The sequence below is a fragment of the Centroberyx affinis genome, unplaced genomic scaffold (assembly GCF_046629955.1).
Source record: "Centroberyx affinis isolate AG114_WGS23_722 - 3 ecotype Tasmania unplaced genomic scaffold, CSIRO-AGI_Caff_v1 ptg003932l_1, whole genome shotgun sequence".
Lineage (NCBI taxonomy): Eukaryota > Metazoa > Chordata > Actinopteri > Beryciformes > Berycidae > Centroberyx > Centroberyx affinis.
This window is the reverse complement of record NW_027281762.1, coordinates 185,723-202,722: the sequence shown is the minus strand read 5'-3', so window position 1 is coordinate 202,722 and position 17,000 is coordinate 185,723. Positions and strand designations below refer to the sequence as shown.

The following is a 17,000-nucleotide window of genomic DNA, read 5'->3' as shown; positions in this document are numbered from 1 at the left end:
CTGAGATCATTTCAAGTCGCAACACTAGGGATTAACAGGCGGGAGTCACGCAATGTGTGCAGAACACATTGTGTGTGTGTTTGTGTGTGTGCGCCTCACAGCTGTGCATGTACATGTGTGTCTGTGTGTGTGTGTTTGGTCTCCTTGTCGCTACACCATAACAAAAAATCACTATAATATTCCTATAATACTGTTATAGAGACTGAAAGTGTGTCTGTGGCTCCCAATAGTGAGATTATATTATGATATTTTATCTCCTATGATATCATCATAATCTTCCTATTCCTATAATTTTGCTGTGATATCTGTATAGTATCCTTCTAAAATGTACTATAGGATTACTATAGTTCTTTTTTCAGTGAACATCCCATTGTGCATCCATGGTGAATAATGTGTGCTGTGTGTGTGTGTGTTGCATGGCGAGCTGAAAAAAAGAAACGCAATAACGCCCAATAATGGTGGACGCCCCGCCCCCATCCGTGGGGTTACCATGGCAAACGGCGTCTACGTCACAATGGAAGGAACGCCGTCTATAAGTATTGGAGGGTCTGCCGCGGCGGCTCGCGAGCTCGGATGCGTGTCCTGGAGGAGTGACACGTGCGGAAGAAAAAAAACCCTGACATAATAAGGGCACATCCAGGAGTGCTTTTATTTTTAAAGAATTTTGTGTGTTTTTTTTTAATTGTACATACTTTTAAGGTGGATTTTGTTTTCAATTTTTACTTGAACTGGGAAGATTTTTAACTCTACACTCTAGCAAACATGGGAAGAGGAGTGAGTATTAAATTTCTCTTTCTGTGACTGGTAAATGTTCCTAGGCAGACGCTTATAAACTTGATATTAGGACAGGTGGTCGGAATATGTGGAATAAAACTTTACCATTCAAACAAGTGGTTTACTAAATCGATGTTGTCGCCGGCGGTGAGGAGGGGGGGGGGGGTCACATGTGTGTTAAGATAACCAGCAAGCCTCCTCTTTCTCTCAAAATGCCTGCTGTGTGAAAGTAGTTTGGGTACTTCCGCGTTTTAACCCCCAGAACACACTAACCTTTCTAATTTATTCAGGCTTTGGCCGAGAAAGTAACTCCTCAAAATCAGCTTCCATCGCTCACAAAGATGCTTCTCGGTGCCTTTCAAACGGCTCGGTGTCCGGTTACATAACGGGATGTTTTCAAACGCTTCGACTGTCAAAGTTTGTAGTTTGTAAATGGTAGTTTTAGTTACAACGTTGCAGCTGTGCAAATAAAACCGTTTGAACGGAAATAAAACCGTGTGAACGGCTGCGGGGGTTATTTCTTGGTCTCAAACCCTTTTTGGTCTAATTTGAGTGGAAAACGAAGCGAGAAAATACACTCCTGACACGCATACAGTCCTGTTACTTTTGTTAAAACATGATACCATTAAGAGGTTTTTCCACCATTGATGTGCCTTTTGAGGAAGAGACGTTTTTTTGGGTTGACTCTCTCCACTTTCTTCACTTTGTGTAGGGTTGCTGTTTTGAATATTTTATCTTTTAATGTTGTACTTTTTTTTTTTAATGAAAACTTTGTATATTGGCCACTGTGGGAGGGATATGTCAAAAAGTCCAACCCTTTTTTTTTTTTGCTTCTGTTGGGAGAATTTGAGCACTGTGACCAGTTCCCTGGGGCTAAGACAGGGATGTAGTGGAAGATAAACCCCATCTAAAACTCAACAAACCCAGCTTTTTATTTGGGAAGTAGAGTCCACCCACTTTCAAGGCTGACATAAGTGTGTATGATGCAAATTCAGAGTATACATCTTGGTAAAAATGACATCAAACTGACAAATATAGGCTGTTTTGAAGGTGGGAAAATCTTAAATTAATGCTCTTCTGAAAGTGATTTTTGTTTATATTGGTGGGTGTTCGCCTTATGGAGGCTCATAGATTTGCCACCTTTTTATTTACCACTACATCTCTAGGCTTGGGTATTATACCGAACATGAATAAGGAGATTTTGTGTAGGCTTACAGGCTTCTCTCTCTCTCTCTCTCTCTCTCTCTCTCTCTCTCTCTCTCTCTCTCTACCACTTTCCCTTTGCGGGGTCTTGGGCTATAGCTTGTATGCATTGACAGCTGTTGTATGGTCTTTATTTCGTTCACATGTCCACTTTACCTCCAATATTAATATAGACTACCATTATTTCCACTGAGCATATGACTCTATGAGATGACTCTGTATTATTCTGAGGCTGTCATGTCAAAATAAGAGTGATTTAGACTCTACTATTATTTTTAGGAATGACAGCCTTGTTATTTTCCGTAAACATGAATTGTATGGGATGATATTGAACCGTATTGTATGCAATATCAGAAGAGTCGCCACACCCTGCCATGCTGCGCAATAGAAACACTCATTATGGATTCAGCCTACAAGAGATGGAGGGATGGATGGAGAGAGAGAGAGAGAGAGAGAGAGATCTGGCGGGAGATGTGAAGCAGAATCGCTCATTCAGTCTTGCTTCCTTCCTCCTTTTCTCCATGACGCTCCATGATTGCCTTCTTGATCTTCTCTCTCTCTCTCTCTCTCTTGACTCCTTGGCTGCTGGTGTTTCTTTTTTTTTTTTTGCCATATGTGTTGAAAGCCATGCCCTGCCCCCATCCATCGCACCCCTCCATCTCCTCTCTTTCTCTCTCTCTCCTCTCTCCCTTCCTTTCCTAACCCCCCCATCCTCCTCTCCTCTCCTCTCCTTTTGCGCTCTTTGCGTCTTGTCCAATACATTTCACTCCTGGCACAGATGGATAGCTAGACTTGGAAGAGATAATCGCCACTACAGTGCTTTCCTGGAGTGAGAAGAGGAGAGAGAGATGAGGGGGAGGAGAGGAGGATGAGAGGTTTTTTTTTTTTTTCAGGAATCAGATTGAGAAGAAATGGGGGGGAAGCGCAGGTATGAGGAGAAGAGACTGGCAGTGATGGGATTTTCATTTTTTCCTCCCCCAGGTGTTTTTGGACATGCAGCTCCCATTCATTTCTAATCTAACTGCTTTTCTGTGTTTCTCATCACATCCGTGGCACAGGGAAATAAACAGACAAAAGCAAATGAATGGAGAGGAGCGAGACGGGGGAGTGATAGGTGGAGAGAGCGAGAACGGGGGGAGAGGGGGGGGATCGGAGAGGCACCAGTTGCCGCATTGCGAGAGGAGAGAGAAAGAGGAGAGGGAGAGGGGTGATGGGAGGGAGGCGGGGGGTGGGGTGGGGCTGAAAACAGACAAATAAAGTTTTGTTTTTTTTTCAAATGCAGTGTCCATCAATTATTGATACAATAGCATTAAAAGAAATGATCTTTTGGAAAGGATAGTGCGTAACTTAGGTGCTCAGGTACCAAAATGAAACACTTTTATACCCTGGATTCATCAAGAGCTGATGAATAATGATATCTGGGTAATGTTTTGGAAGGCAAGATCAAGTGCAGTAATACTTAATTTATCCAAACCACAGTCAGAGATGTAGAGCAAGGTAAAGTCAATTGAGTATTTCATAATCTTACCTGACTCATCCGTTTAAAAGATATTTCAGAATCTTTCCCCTTTGACTGACAAAATTACAGAGGCTTCAGCCAACAAAAAAAGCTCTTATTGAATCCCAAAACTGAAGCATTGATAGTAAACTCAATTGTGTAGAAGTATTCTTTAGACTAACCATAAATGTATCCTTCAGATAACGCAGTTAAGTCGACTTTTTCAGATGATGGCTGTTTTCAAATTTCATTATTTTAAGATTATGTGGTATATTTCTTGTTGAAGATTGTGGAGGTTGTGATCATTCTGGTGATAAAGAGCAGTGGTTCCCAAAGTGGGGTCTGTGGACACCCAGGGTCCCTGGAGCAGGGGTTCAGGGGTCCTCAACAAAACAAGGAATAGTTTAATATCACTAAAATTTTAATACTTTAGAAATGATGTACAAGGATGACTATTGAAATTGAGAATTTCAGTCTCACTAGTATTATCTCTTCACATACAGTTATACAATTCAATACTAAACCAACAACAGCAACAAAGATATTCCAGTATGGAGATCCATGGGGCAAAATCTCATCAAATTGGAGGGTCTACTGAAGCTGTTGGTCGATCAAATAATTCCAAAGTTTACACAGTTCCTTGTCTGAAGGCTTCGAGCGGTTCATTGACAGCTGTGGGAGAGTAAAAGCCAATACGTAGACAACATTTTGAGGCAATGTTGATGGGCAATGGAGCCAATAAATAGCAACCAATGTGTTTATTTTTTGAAGTTTTCAACTTAAAGGCCGCAGATGGTAAAACTGTTGCTTTCAGACCATGTCTACCAAGCTTCTTCTCCCCAACTGTGGACTCTACCTTGTTATTTTTCACTTTGTCGTTCCCCACCTTAAACTACGCTAGCAGGGAGGCCTCTCTCTCTCTCTCTCGCTCTCTCTCCCCCCTCTCTCTCTCTCTCTCTCTCTCTCTCCCCCTCTCTCTCTCCCTCGCCATCTTTTTTCCATCTCTGCTTCCCTTCCTCGCATCCATTCTTTAAAACCCTTTGTCTCTCTGCTTCCCTCTCTCATTCTCTTTCCCCAATCTCTTGTGCCTGTTTTTTCTCTCCCTCTTTTTCTCTGCTCCCCATCTCTCTCTCTCTCTCTCTCTCTCTCTCTCTCTCTCTCTCTCTCTCTCTGAGGATTTAACATTCTTTCCGCTTGGCAGTCATTGTGTATTAACCGGGGCTTTTGTCACACGCCACCCCATCCCTGTGACAGAACACAGCGTACTCTTTCTCTGTCTCTCTTTCACACACTCACTCCATCTCTGACTCCCTTTCTCTCACTGTTCCTCCCACCCTCTTGCCTCTCCGTGGGCTTTTCTCTCCATCTTTTTTCCTCTTTATTTTTTTCCTGTCTCATGCTCTGTCGCTCTCTGCTATCCCTGCATCTCTTGGTATCTTTCTCTCTGTCCTTCCCTCTCTCTCTCTTTCTCTTGCTTTCTCTTGTTCTTTCCCCCTCCTCTCTCCCCTCCCTGCTTTTCTTTCTGACTCCCTCCCTCCCTCCCCCTCTCTTTCTCTCATTTGTTCACATGCCAACTTGCTCTCTCTCGCTCTCTGTCTTTGCCTCTGTTTGGTTAAGCAGCTTGAGCCGTGCGATTTGTTTTCTGGGGCGAGTCTTTGAACTTTCACTGCAAGCCTGTTGCTCAGCAAAAGTAGAGCGCCCGCATAAAAAAAACAAGCTCCAGTGTCCCCCTTCTCAGTGTTTTTCCTCTCCTCTTTGTCTCTGTCTTGCTCTCTGGCCCTGTCTGTCTAAAATGAGGAACTAATAAAAAATTTCCATTCCAGGAGTCATGGCACAGTCCAGGCGAACTTCTTGTCCTGTCATTTTGCAATAATCCCTTCCTGAATTGAGTTTCCCTATATGAGTCATGATAACAGAATGTAATATTTCAGAAAAGCGAGCCATGCCCACCTTGATGTCACAAAAGTGGAGTCAGTAGCACCTGGGGGGAGCAGACGGCTTGAATATATTTTGAATACTTAGAAAAAGCACAAGGGCATTTAGTTGCTGCTCTCTGAAGCACGGGGAAATTTTCAGTGATTTGATAATGTAACAAGAAACCACAAAGTGTTTTGAATATTTGAAATAAATACATGTGAAACACGTCGAGTTTTTCCCCCCACTTGGGGGAAATGATGCAACTTCTAGCAGCGTGTGTGTTGGAGGTGTGGCCAGGGCCAGGAAGTAAAAAAGAGCCGTTGATTGACTGATTCATTCATTCTAGAGCACAAAGTCAGACTCCCATTCACTGTCTTTAGAGCAGCTCCAGGCTGCCTGTTTAGCTCTAAAGTGAGCTAAACAGGCAGTGGGTTTTTTTGGGGGGGGGGTTTCCCACATAAAAGACAATGTGGAATTAAGAGTTTAATTCCAAAATTAGTTTAGGTTTCAAGTTTATTTGTCATATATGTACAAATAAACTTGAAACTTGAGATATTCATCTTTTGAATGAAACTGACACTTTGGAATATGGTTGAAGACTTTTGCTAACAAAATAGTAACACTTTTATTTATGAAAAATGAATGAATTTCAGTTAGTTTTACCAAATGGATATGGGGTAATTTGGAATTAAGCTCTTCCAATACCTGATAAAATTGATAATTTGTGCTTGCACAAGGCTTTTAAAAGAATTTGAATCCTGCCTGTTCTTTGCTGAGGGCTTCTGACTGGACTCAAGTTCATCTTTGTATTTGCTCATGAAAACTGTGCGTCTCGAAGGCCCCATTGCTGTTTGTTAGCAGCAGGGTGGCATATTAAGCAGGGAGACCAGCCTTCAGGCAAAGGCCCACATTCAACCCTGTGACAACAAGCATCCGCCTGCTGAAGTGTCCCTGGGCAAGACGCTGAATCCCTTCCAATTCCAGGATGCTGTTCTCTGGTTGACCCTGACCTTTGACCTCTCCTTGGACAGGGAAAAGTGAAAAGAGAATTTTGCTATGGGGATCAGTATGTAAACAACAGCAATAGGAAATTCTTTCTTTGAAGGCTCTTAATACAAACCCAAGGAAAATCCATAACACTATTGATTGAATTTTGTGAATTGTTCATTTGAGAGTTAGTTTTCTCTTGCAATCTGTTCAGCTCGGACAGTAAAGCCGCAGCCATACGGATATGTCAGAAAACGAACAGAATTACTAACGGATAGATTTCTGTCTGTTGGGCTGTTTTGGAACATCAGTGCTATTTAAAAAAAAAAAAAAAAAAAAAAAAAAAAAAAACGCCTCTGATTTGCGGTGATGAATCCGTCCGTCCAGACGAAGTTCAACTGGGTTGAGCTTTCTGTCCGTCAAAACGGACGGAAATCTGACGCAGACGGACACGTCATCAGCGTTGCCCGGACAATGGACAGCTCTCATTGAAAATGAATTGAAATGAACAGAGACGGACAGACACAACGGATCAGTGTGGCTGCGGCCTAAGGCTGGACCATTCATTAGTTCACTATGTCAAAGTGGGTGAAGATATTTCCATTGACTCCCATGTGTACATTTTACAGTGTATTGTCAATGATGTGGCTGTGTCTCATGGTCAGTGAACAGTTTACACACTTGAGTCATGGTGACAACTCTCAATTATGGTAAAAGAATAATACATTTGGAGTTGCAAAGTGTCTTAGGGACAGTGACAGTTTGTGAATTCTTCATTTGAGTGGTGTTCCCCTTTAACCCAGCAGCGATGAAGTGCCTGCGACATTTCAAACAAGGAAAGGCATTGATTCATTCATCGGCTTTTGTTCTGTTTTGGGAATGCTGAAAGTTGCTCAGGACGTGGTGGGAGTGTTAAACACGGCCCCATGTAAATTAACACACTGCTTTTCTCTCTTCAAACAGAAGGAGGTAGTTAGAGGAAATGAAAGAAGGAAGGAGGAGGGAGAGAAACGTGTGGGGGCAAGGAGGGAGGGAGAGAGTGTAAGGGAAGGAATGGAGAGAGAGGGGAAGGGACGGGAAGAAGGAGAGAAGGGAGGGGGAGGGGCTGAAACATGTGACTGTCCATTCACATATCTCAAGAGGTGTGGCAACGGTCGCCGGTAGCAACCGGCCAAAGTCCCAGGACTGTGCGAGAGTGTGTGTGTGTGTGTGTCAGCATGGTTGAATGGGCAGCTTGTGTATTTGGCAAAAGACCGAGGCACTGGGAATGACTGTTCATAGGAATTCAAGTCCGCCTGTGAAAAGTGTGTGTGTGTGTGTGTGTGTGTGTGCTTTAAAATATGCGGCCGCTTGACCGAACGCTCTCTTCTGATGTTTGTTTGAGCCTTAGGACGTTGTTCTCTCAGGCGAGAAAGAGAGAGAGAGAGAGGCCTCCTCTGTTCAGAAACTCTTGGTTGAGTTGCTTTTTTTTCCCCTTCTTTTTTTATCATTATCTGTAGAAGCTCGCTTGTTCATTCAAAACTTGTTCACTCTCTCACTTGAACAGCTTCTCTCTCTCCTTCTCACACATGTCCTTGCTTCTCTTTCTCTTTCTCTCTCTCTCTCTCTCTCTCTCTCTCTCTCTCTCTCTCTCTCTCTCTCTCTCTCTCTCTCTCTCTCTCGCTGTTCTTCAAATGCACACACTAGCTCGCCCTCTCTCTCTCTCCTCCCATTCGCAACAAAAATCCAATTACCCGTCATTCAGTTTCCTGGTCTCCTCTGAGCGTTGCCAGAGAAGCCATGTAGCCTCTGCTGCAGCCTGTAGAGAAGGTTCCCACACACTGTTCAGCTGCTCCAGGACCCATTCACTTACACTTAAATCTACCCAACATCACATTTTAAACCGCTTCTCATTGGCTAATGTTTAAAGCCTTCATTCTTTAATTTCATCTATTTGTTCTCATTCAAGATGGAGAGATGAGACACAAGCATTTTTTATGAAAAGTGTTTTTTAATTTTTGCGACTTTGAAGAGGAGAACATACTTCCTGAATTGGTTGAACTGTGGTGGAAAATTCAAAGTGAATCAGTGACTCATTGGGGTTTGACTCCCAAAAAACGTGAGAGGAAAATACCATCAGGTGAATACTTTCTTTTAACACATAAGGGCCCCCTGTAGAAGGAATGTAGTGTCGGTAAGGTAAACTAACCAGAGCCACAACATTTTTACGCACCCTTTTTTAGCCAATATGGGTCTCAATGATGGATATTCATAGTTCACCTCATAGTCAATGCTATCAAACCGATCTAAGTTACCTGGTAGTATGGTGCTTTGGTGAAAGTTCAGTATTACTCTCCTGAAAATACATCTTTTATCTTCTTTGTGGGTGTTTGTCTCATTGTAATTCAGTGGAGTTCATGGTTTGCCCACCTTATTTTCCCCATTACATCACTGAATATGGCATTCCAGTCTGCAATCTGCAGTAAGAATGCGATCAGTTTTAGCTAAGCTCTGTAGCTTTATTGAACATTTCTGGATACAGATAAGCTATTTTGCAAACAAGGGTAGCCTAGTTTTTTCTTGGACTAAAAAAAGTTGCCCATGTGTCGGTGGTCTTAACAGTCACATGAAACGATTTCTCAGCCTTTTCTCCTGTTGTTTGTGTGTTTGATACAGACTTTGTGAAAGTGGTACAAAGGGCCATTGTTCTGGGCCCAGTACTGCGTGTGTGTGTGTGTGTGTGTGTGTGTGTGTGTGTGTGTGTGTGTGTGTGTGTGTGTGTGTGGCAGTGAGAGATTCCACACCAGTTTGTTAGTCACTATGTTGTCTTGTTTGTTTTTCAGAGCAGCAAATCCCTCTCCACTTCTGACATTTTCTCTCTCTCCTCTAGTGCATCCTTCCATTTCTCCTTTCAGTTTGTCCTTCCTATCTTCCTTCCCCATCTATTCCTCCTTACATCCATTTCTTCCTCGATCACTTTGTCTTTCTGTCCATTTATCCTGCCTTATTTCCCAAATCATCACCGATTGTTTTTGTTGTGATTGTGGCAAATTGCTGCTGGGGTGACATTGTTGATCTTGAACACGAGTCTGAATAGTCTGTCTGATTGGAAATGTCACACAGTGCTGCCTGCTGCACAGTGACAATATAGTGTAAACCTGCTGTTAGTCTGACGAGATGATGTCCCGATAATGTGTATTTTGATATTTATCATTTGACAAATCGGAGAGAAGCTGCTTGCTAGTGTGGTTTGCTTTCATATTTCAGATAAACGGATACTGCTAACCACAAGCTAACATGCTAGGCTGTAGCTAGCGGTAGAATGTAGCTTCAATGAGGAATACTATAATGACAACACACCCTTTTTCAGGGGGATTAAATGAAGTGACTGCACAGAGACTTTATCCCCACACAAAGACAAAGAGAGAGATGGAAAAATAAGACTTGAATGTCACTTGAAGTCAGTAGAAACTCAAAGCTACTGCAGCCAATGCTGTGATTGGATCAACGGAGAAACAGAGAGAGAGAGAGAGAGAGAGTCAGATGAAGACAGAAAAGTTTGTCTCGGGTCTAAAAGGAGACATCTCTTTGAGACAGCTCAGTCGGACAACTTGACTTTCCAATTTGCTCAGTCTGTTTAAGGAAATGTCAAGTGCAGACACAGGGACTGTGCTGCAGGTTAGGCCGGCTGTTTTCAGAAGTAAACAACTCTGTGGTGTAACATGGCAGCAGCCTTCCAGAACAGCAGTTTGTTTGACTGTTTGAATATAAACAGCATGAGTCTGTAGCCGAGGATGATGAGCACTGAAATTGGTTAATGGTGTTTTTTTTTTTTTGGCCTCCATTGATTTTCAGTGTACTTGAAGTGGTATACTTAAAATGTGAGGTATTTGGATCTTGAGATACTGATTTTGTTGCTTGCTATGCAGTCTCTTCTGGTAACCAAGGAGCTAGTAAGTGATATCTCTCGTTTTCTTCTGTTTTAGTATCTTACTTTGTTAAAAACAGCCTTTTCAGTCAGTACATGTGTTGGTAACCTCTGTATAAAAGCCATAATACCCTTGAAAACGTTCTTTCCTGTGATAATGGGTACTTCAGAGATGTTGATGATCTGCAGGTCCTGTAAAAGTGTTAAAATGTCTTTTATTATATTAACTAAACTCAAGGCCTTCTTAAAGGTGTTGAATTACAATCAATAACAACAACAGTTACTGTTTTCACTTAAGTTTCTCATAAATTAATCATGTTCTGTTTGTTTTGGGTTTTTTTTAAGTTGAATGTCATTTTTACCTCCATCCCTGCAAACAGATGATAGCTTATCAGTTCTGTTCACCTCTGCGTCGATATTAACCCTCCATGCACCTTCACAATGTTACAGATACCTGCGGGAATTGTAGATTAAGTACTCAAGGCCGTTTCATTTTTCAGCCAGTATCACCACCATTTAATCTTTTTTAAATACTCTTCACACATATTCATTACTGTTAACTGTGGATCCTCTACATGAAAACACCATCGCCCAAAATCCAACCTTAGGGTTCATAACTTATTGTTTTTATATCTAAATATCGATAGATATATCTCAAATATGTATGACTTTGCGTCACTTGCTTTTTGGTTGGGAACTCATCTAAAAAAATGCACCAAGACCTGAAATCACTTTAGAGTGTGTGTCCAGAATTGGATAAGATGTCTGTAACTGAAAAATTGGTGTCAGATTTCATTCTAACTGGCAGTAAAAAGGACCTGAAGTATTGAATTTAACTTGGTACTCCCATTTCAGTGATATGGTGTAGCTTATATAGCTACATTTCAGCGCAGGACAAAAATCAGTGAATGTAGTCTCGTCTTGGTATCAAGACTCAATAAAACAGACTGGTACTGTTATCGCCATGTGAGGACCTACCAGAAACAAGCCCACAGCCTCTCTTTTATACAGCTCCTAAAGTGTTTGCATAAAGCCAAAAAACCCCAGGGGCCCTCAGGGGTCCAGAAGACAAGATCTGGCCTCGCTGATCCAGAACCAGGCCCGGTGTTTTCCCAGCTTAGCCAGCCAGGGGGCCGGAGCAACAACAACAACATGTGCTGGGATCACACACACTGCTCTGCTAACTCCCTGGGAATCTTTAAAGGGCTAATTCACTTCAAATACAATATTGTTTTTTCATATTTTCATGACCAGGGATATGTGCAACAGAAGGAATCATGTTGATGTGTGTGTGGCCTCCACTTGGGTCATGCTGTGTCCAAATTTTGCCTCCTAAAAGGGATTCAAAATGGCTGCTACACCGTTTGGTGTTGCGTGCGGACAAGCAGCTCATTAGTAATCATTTGGTGATTGTGTGCATAGAGATATAACAGATTGTGTGGCCTCTCTCTCTCTCTCTCTGTGTTTGTCTCTCTCTCCCCCTCTGCCTCTGCTAACATGCTAACACCTCTGATCCCTGTACATGCTGAATTATAGATGAGAGCTAACCGCTAATCGATGTTGGCTTCTAGTGTTGCACTCTCCTGTTACCGCCCAGTGCACGCATACACTTTCTCTGTCTCTCATACACACACACACACACACACACACACACACACGCACACTCTCTTTTACACACAAACACACTCTCTCTTTCACACACACCTGGTCCTGCTCTGATTAGCACACACTAAGTGCACACTTTTCTTCTTTTGCAGAAACATATTTTCAGGCTTTCCCTAGCGAACGCTCCCTCCCTCCCTCCATCTCTCTTTCTCTCTTTCTCACTTTATCTCTGTCACTCTCTGTCACACACCCTCTGGGTTACAGCCGTCTAGGAGACACAATCTTTGCCCGGGCCTTTGTTGCTCTGTCAGCTACAGTGGCAGAGCTGATAATGAGAGGGGTGTGTGTGGATGGATGAGAGAGGGAGGCAGAAAAAGAGAGATGGAGAGAGAGACTGTCGTTCTCTCTGCCAAAGTGCCTGATGATATGATAGGGGACGTCAAGCCAGAGGAGAGAGAAAGAGTCAGACGAAGAGAGAGGCAAAATAGAGAAGATGTTTCTGTAGCTGCTGGAGTGTGTGTGTGTTGCTTTGTCAGGACTTCTATTTTATCACTTAAATTATCTCATTAGGACACAGTGGAGAGACTTAACATGTGTGTGTGTTTCAGGTCTAAACTCTAAATATTCTCAGTTCATTTAAAAAAAAAAAAAAAAAAAAAAAAAAAAAGGGGAAAGTTTGTTTTGAAAATCAGGGTTGGACAGTTAAAGTTAACAAAATGTCCCCAAAATGTGATTACCAGAAAATGACCGGTTTATTAGTCCACACAATGGAACAAGCTTCTTTTATGGCGGAGGTATTTATTGGGTAAGGTTAAGTTTGGAGAAAGGGTTAGGGCATGAATGAAACTCTGTGTATTTTTGCCTGAGACAGAGACGTCCTGTACTGCGAAAGTCGTGTGTGTCATTCAGCTCAATTTTGTTTTACCCAAAGCCCCTGAAATTGCCTTACCATGCAAGAAATGTGCTTAAGTCCCCATTTACCCAAAACCACACACACACACACACACACACACACACATACACACGCTCTCCTCCCCTGGGTGTCATTATTGACACAGACGGCCAAAGTGTCATTCTTTAACTTGATTGATCCCTTGAACACTTTTTATTTCAATGGCTAAATGTGTTGTAGATTTCCATCGATTGGAAAAATATTCTGCTGATCTATCAAAACTTAGTTTGCGGTTAATGAGTGGTGAGCATCATGAGGTGAAAAGATTAAGAGTTCAGTTGTGGATGTGAATTTTATTATCCTATCTACAGCTACATAATGCTCTTGTTCTAGACTTTTGCTTGTAGATGGAATACTGAATATTCAAAATACAGATGAACACCACAATGGGGGTTTGGGGCCAGGCTTGGTGTAAGTAATAGTTGTAAATATAAGAGTGTAGCATGAAACTATTGCTCTTTATAGGGTCACACACACAAACCTAGGGGTAAAAAAAAAAAGACCCTGAGATGGAAGAAAATGAAGGAGGGAAAAAAATAAAATGGATCCAGGAACAAAAACAGTGTGAGAGAAAGACTTTCTTTTTTTTTTTTTTAGTAGTAGTCTAGTCTTGTAGTCAATATTGTTACCCTGAAATAATAAACCAGTCTACTGGTCAAGTGAAGCAATATCAAGGTGGAGTGAAAGATGGAAGGTAAAAGGTGTACAAAAAGATATCCTCACAACATCTCCACATCCTCCCCAGAAGTGGTTCCCATTCCAGTACTGTGTGCAGTGACAGATGGGATTGGTGTCCACAAACCCCCAAACTGTTTGACAGGCCTCTCAACACCAAAACGTAACAGCATGTGACAAGTTAAGAGGTGATTCGGTTTTTATGTAACGTCTCAGTTTAGGTTTATGGCAGTTTGTCTCCCCAATTTAGTCCACGGTTTTCCTGGTTTACGCTAGCCGTGTTTACTCCGTTTTTATCTCGTTCTAAAGTGCAATGACCCAGATGGGGTCCTAAAAAGATGCACGATGACAAAATGTCTTGTGGCATTTTGAGTCATCGTCAGACACGCTCACGTTGCACCAGGCACACCTCAACGTTAGTCAGCGCGTTACTTTTGCATGGTCTCGTTTGTTCCCACTCAGAGAAAGTTCCAAAACTCGACTTTCGGCTCGAGGCCCGGGGTGGATGGGAGGCTTTGAATATGATTCACATTTGTATTGCAGTTTACGTTTTTTGCAAATTGTTAAAACAATGGTTCACAAAGTTGTTTTGTGGCCAGGGGGAGACTGGGAGCTTCAGGCTTATTTTGTCCTGTCTTTTTAAAATAGCACTTGTTTACAAAAAAGAAGTCCGTTCATAGGATTGTCTGTGTGCTGTTTTCCAAACAGTCTGTTGCTCTTTCTCTCCATCACTTCAGGAGTCTTATCACACAATTTTGTCTGCTTTTTTTTTACGGCTATGATGCGCAACTTTCTGGACAATTCTGGCGGACAACATTACTGCTTTAATCACACACAGAGTTTTGACCCCGTGTCTCACTTTGGTACACGTTGCCGGGAGTATCGCCCGTTTAAATTGCTTTCAGAGCTGCCAAGTATCCCAGCCCCGCCCAAAGGCCATGACACATGAGCAACGTTTAGAGGTAATGGAGAAGTGCAATTCTGCCAGCGATTACGGCCACCATTATTTTGTCAGTATACTCAAATGTAGCGATAACCCAGGACCTTAGAGGACAGCCGAGGACCGTCGGCAGCACCGGAGTTCCCATAATCACAGTTCAGAATATCCTCATGTGTATCGTGGCTTTTATACAAAGGTTACCAATGTGTATAGGCTGAAAAGTTTGCTTTAAAGCAGTACATAAGACTCAGAAACAAGAGAAAACGAGAAAGATTGCTGACTAGCTCCTTGGTTGCCACAGGAGTCGGCATAGCAACAAATAAATCACCTCTTCGACCAATCAGATTGCCTGGTTGAAAGCACCTGTGGTATAATTCTTCATCGGCCACCTTTTTGTCTCAGTTGCCAGTCTCCATCTCTGCTGAAGGCAATATTGCGCGTCTCTAACATCATCCACATATCGCCACCTTTAAGATAATGGTAGGTTAGTGTGAGTTGTAAGTATGGGGACAGATTTTCAAAGCTAATCTGTTAAATGGTTTTTATATGGGTCACTAAACAATGTTTCTGTCTCTCTTCTTTCATTTACCTTCACCTTTTTTTATTTTTGTTTCATTCTCCTTTCTCTCATTCTTTACACTTTCCTTTGTTCTCTCTCTTGTTTTTTATTTTTCTTTCTTTTCCCGTCTTTCCCTCCGTTGTGTTTCCAGGAAGGACGTGAGCAGTATGAGCTGGCTGCGACCTCGGAGCAGGGAGGCAAGAAGAAAGGGAAGGGGAAGAAGAAAGAAAAGGATATGGATGAACTGAAGAAGGAAGTGGATATGGTGAGTCTCTCTCTTACCTACTCTTGTCTTTTGTTTTGAATTTGACTCACTCCTTTTCAAGTTCTGCCCTCCTCCAGTTGTCCCTTTCTTTCTGTTCTCTACTGTAAGGTCTTTTCTCCTCCCACTCCTCTCTTAATCCTCCTCTCCCTGTCACCTCTCCCTCTTTCATAAGACCAAAATCTGTAATCAAAACAAGAACTCAAGGCCATAAGCCTGAAAAAGTATTAATGTCTTGAATACAGCAATTTGAGGCCTATGCAGGGTTATTTTCCAATTAAGTGATATTTAGGGTTAAAACAATATGCCAGACACATTTTGGTTTCATCACCTCTGCTTTAATAAACACAGTTGGGCATCATATATCTAATACTGCTCATTTAGAACTTCAGAACTTTAATTAGCTCCTTGTTTTCATCCACCCATCTTCTCATCTTTCTCTTCCTCCTCCTTGTTTTGTCTTGTTCCTCCTCCTCCTTGTTCTTCCTCTGTCTTCTTCTCCCTATCCTTTTTCTCCCTCACTCCTCTCCCTCCCCTTTTTACTTATTCTCTTTCTGTCTCCCCCCCCCTCCCTCTCCATTCTGTCTATTGTGTGTTCTTTCTTTCTCCAGCCCCTGTGGCTGTTTCTCTCTCTGTGTGACAGTGTGGTAGTTTCACCCCGTGAAAGGTAGTCATTTTAAAATTGAAAGGTCAGAGCACAATGTGCTGTGAATGTCACCGGCTTTTGACATATGGAACACACACACACACACACACACACACACACACACACAGAGGACTGATACCGCCTTCTTTTTTTCTGTGTCCTAATAGGATGATCACAAGCTGACCCTGGATGAGCTCAATCGCAAATATGGAACAGACCTCAGCAGGGTAAGAGAGAGCGAGAGAGAGAGAGAAATATCTACTGTACTGTTTGTGCTTGTGTGTCTACGAACGTGTGTGTGTGTGTCCACTTGTGAGTGTGTGTGTTACAGCTGAGGTGCGTCTCACCTGCTGCTGCCTGCCTGCCTGTTGTGCCTTGAGTGTTTCAATCAAACTGTCCACTAACAGCACCTTAGGTATTACAGAGATCATAAGAGTGGATTTTATTAGCCATGCATCCTCACTGTCCGCTGTCGATTGGCTGAATTTAAGTGATGCTGATAACAGAGACGGCCATTAGACAGATTTCATGGCACGACATGATAGACAGTGTTTCAGGAGCTTTGTTTTTTGATTCGATTTTTGTTTTTGTAGCAGTTTGTAAGTTTGAATTGTTATGAAGATCATCTTTAATAGCATTGGTATTTTCTCTGCTGTGACCAGTCTAGTCACTACTGAGGAATGAGAACTCTCCCAATTAAAAAGAATCCCCTTTTTTGTTTCAACACAATTAATTAACCCACGCATTCAGTATTAGTAAGACTAACATGGTCTTAAATGACTGTTATTGAAAGTCCTTTGTTGCTCAGTGGGTGGAGCGCTGCCAGCTCATACTAATATCAAATGTTTTCACTCATGGTCCTGTGAGGTGATTTGGATTAAACGGTCCATTTTACAGCATTGTGTCCCCAACCTTGTGTGTCATTGGAGTAAATATCAGTAGCTGTTTGCTGTTAACTTCTATTTTAGCGTTTTTTATTATTCAGCTCTGTCTCTGATAGTTGATGTTCAGTTCGACTGAAAATTCTGAATCTCAGTTTAAAGTCAATGAATGATTGATGAGGCTTGGATGAAAT

The 17,000-nt window shown here is 42.2% G+C and overlaps 1 protein-coding gene across 1 annotated transcript in view; it reads left to right on the top strand.

Annotated features, from left to right (window-relative positions):
• Positions 1-552: 552 nt before the first annotated feature.
• LOC139663154 (sodium/potassium-transporting ATPase subunit alpha-1-like) overlaps positions 553-17,000 on the top strand; it is a 32,021-nt gene continuing 15,573 nt past the window's right edge. The window contains exons 1-3 of the mRNA XM_071541715.1: positions 553-774; positions 15,169-15,282; positions 16,093-16,152. Of these exons, the coding sequence (XP_071397816.1) occupies positions 763-774; positions 15,169-15,282; positions 16,093-16,152 (186 nt within the window). The 5' untranslated portion in view covers positions 553-762. The remainder of the gene's footprint in view (positions 775-15,168; positions 15,283-16,092; positions 16,153-17,000) is intronic.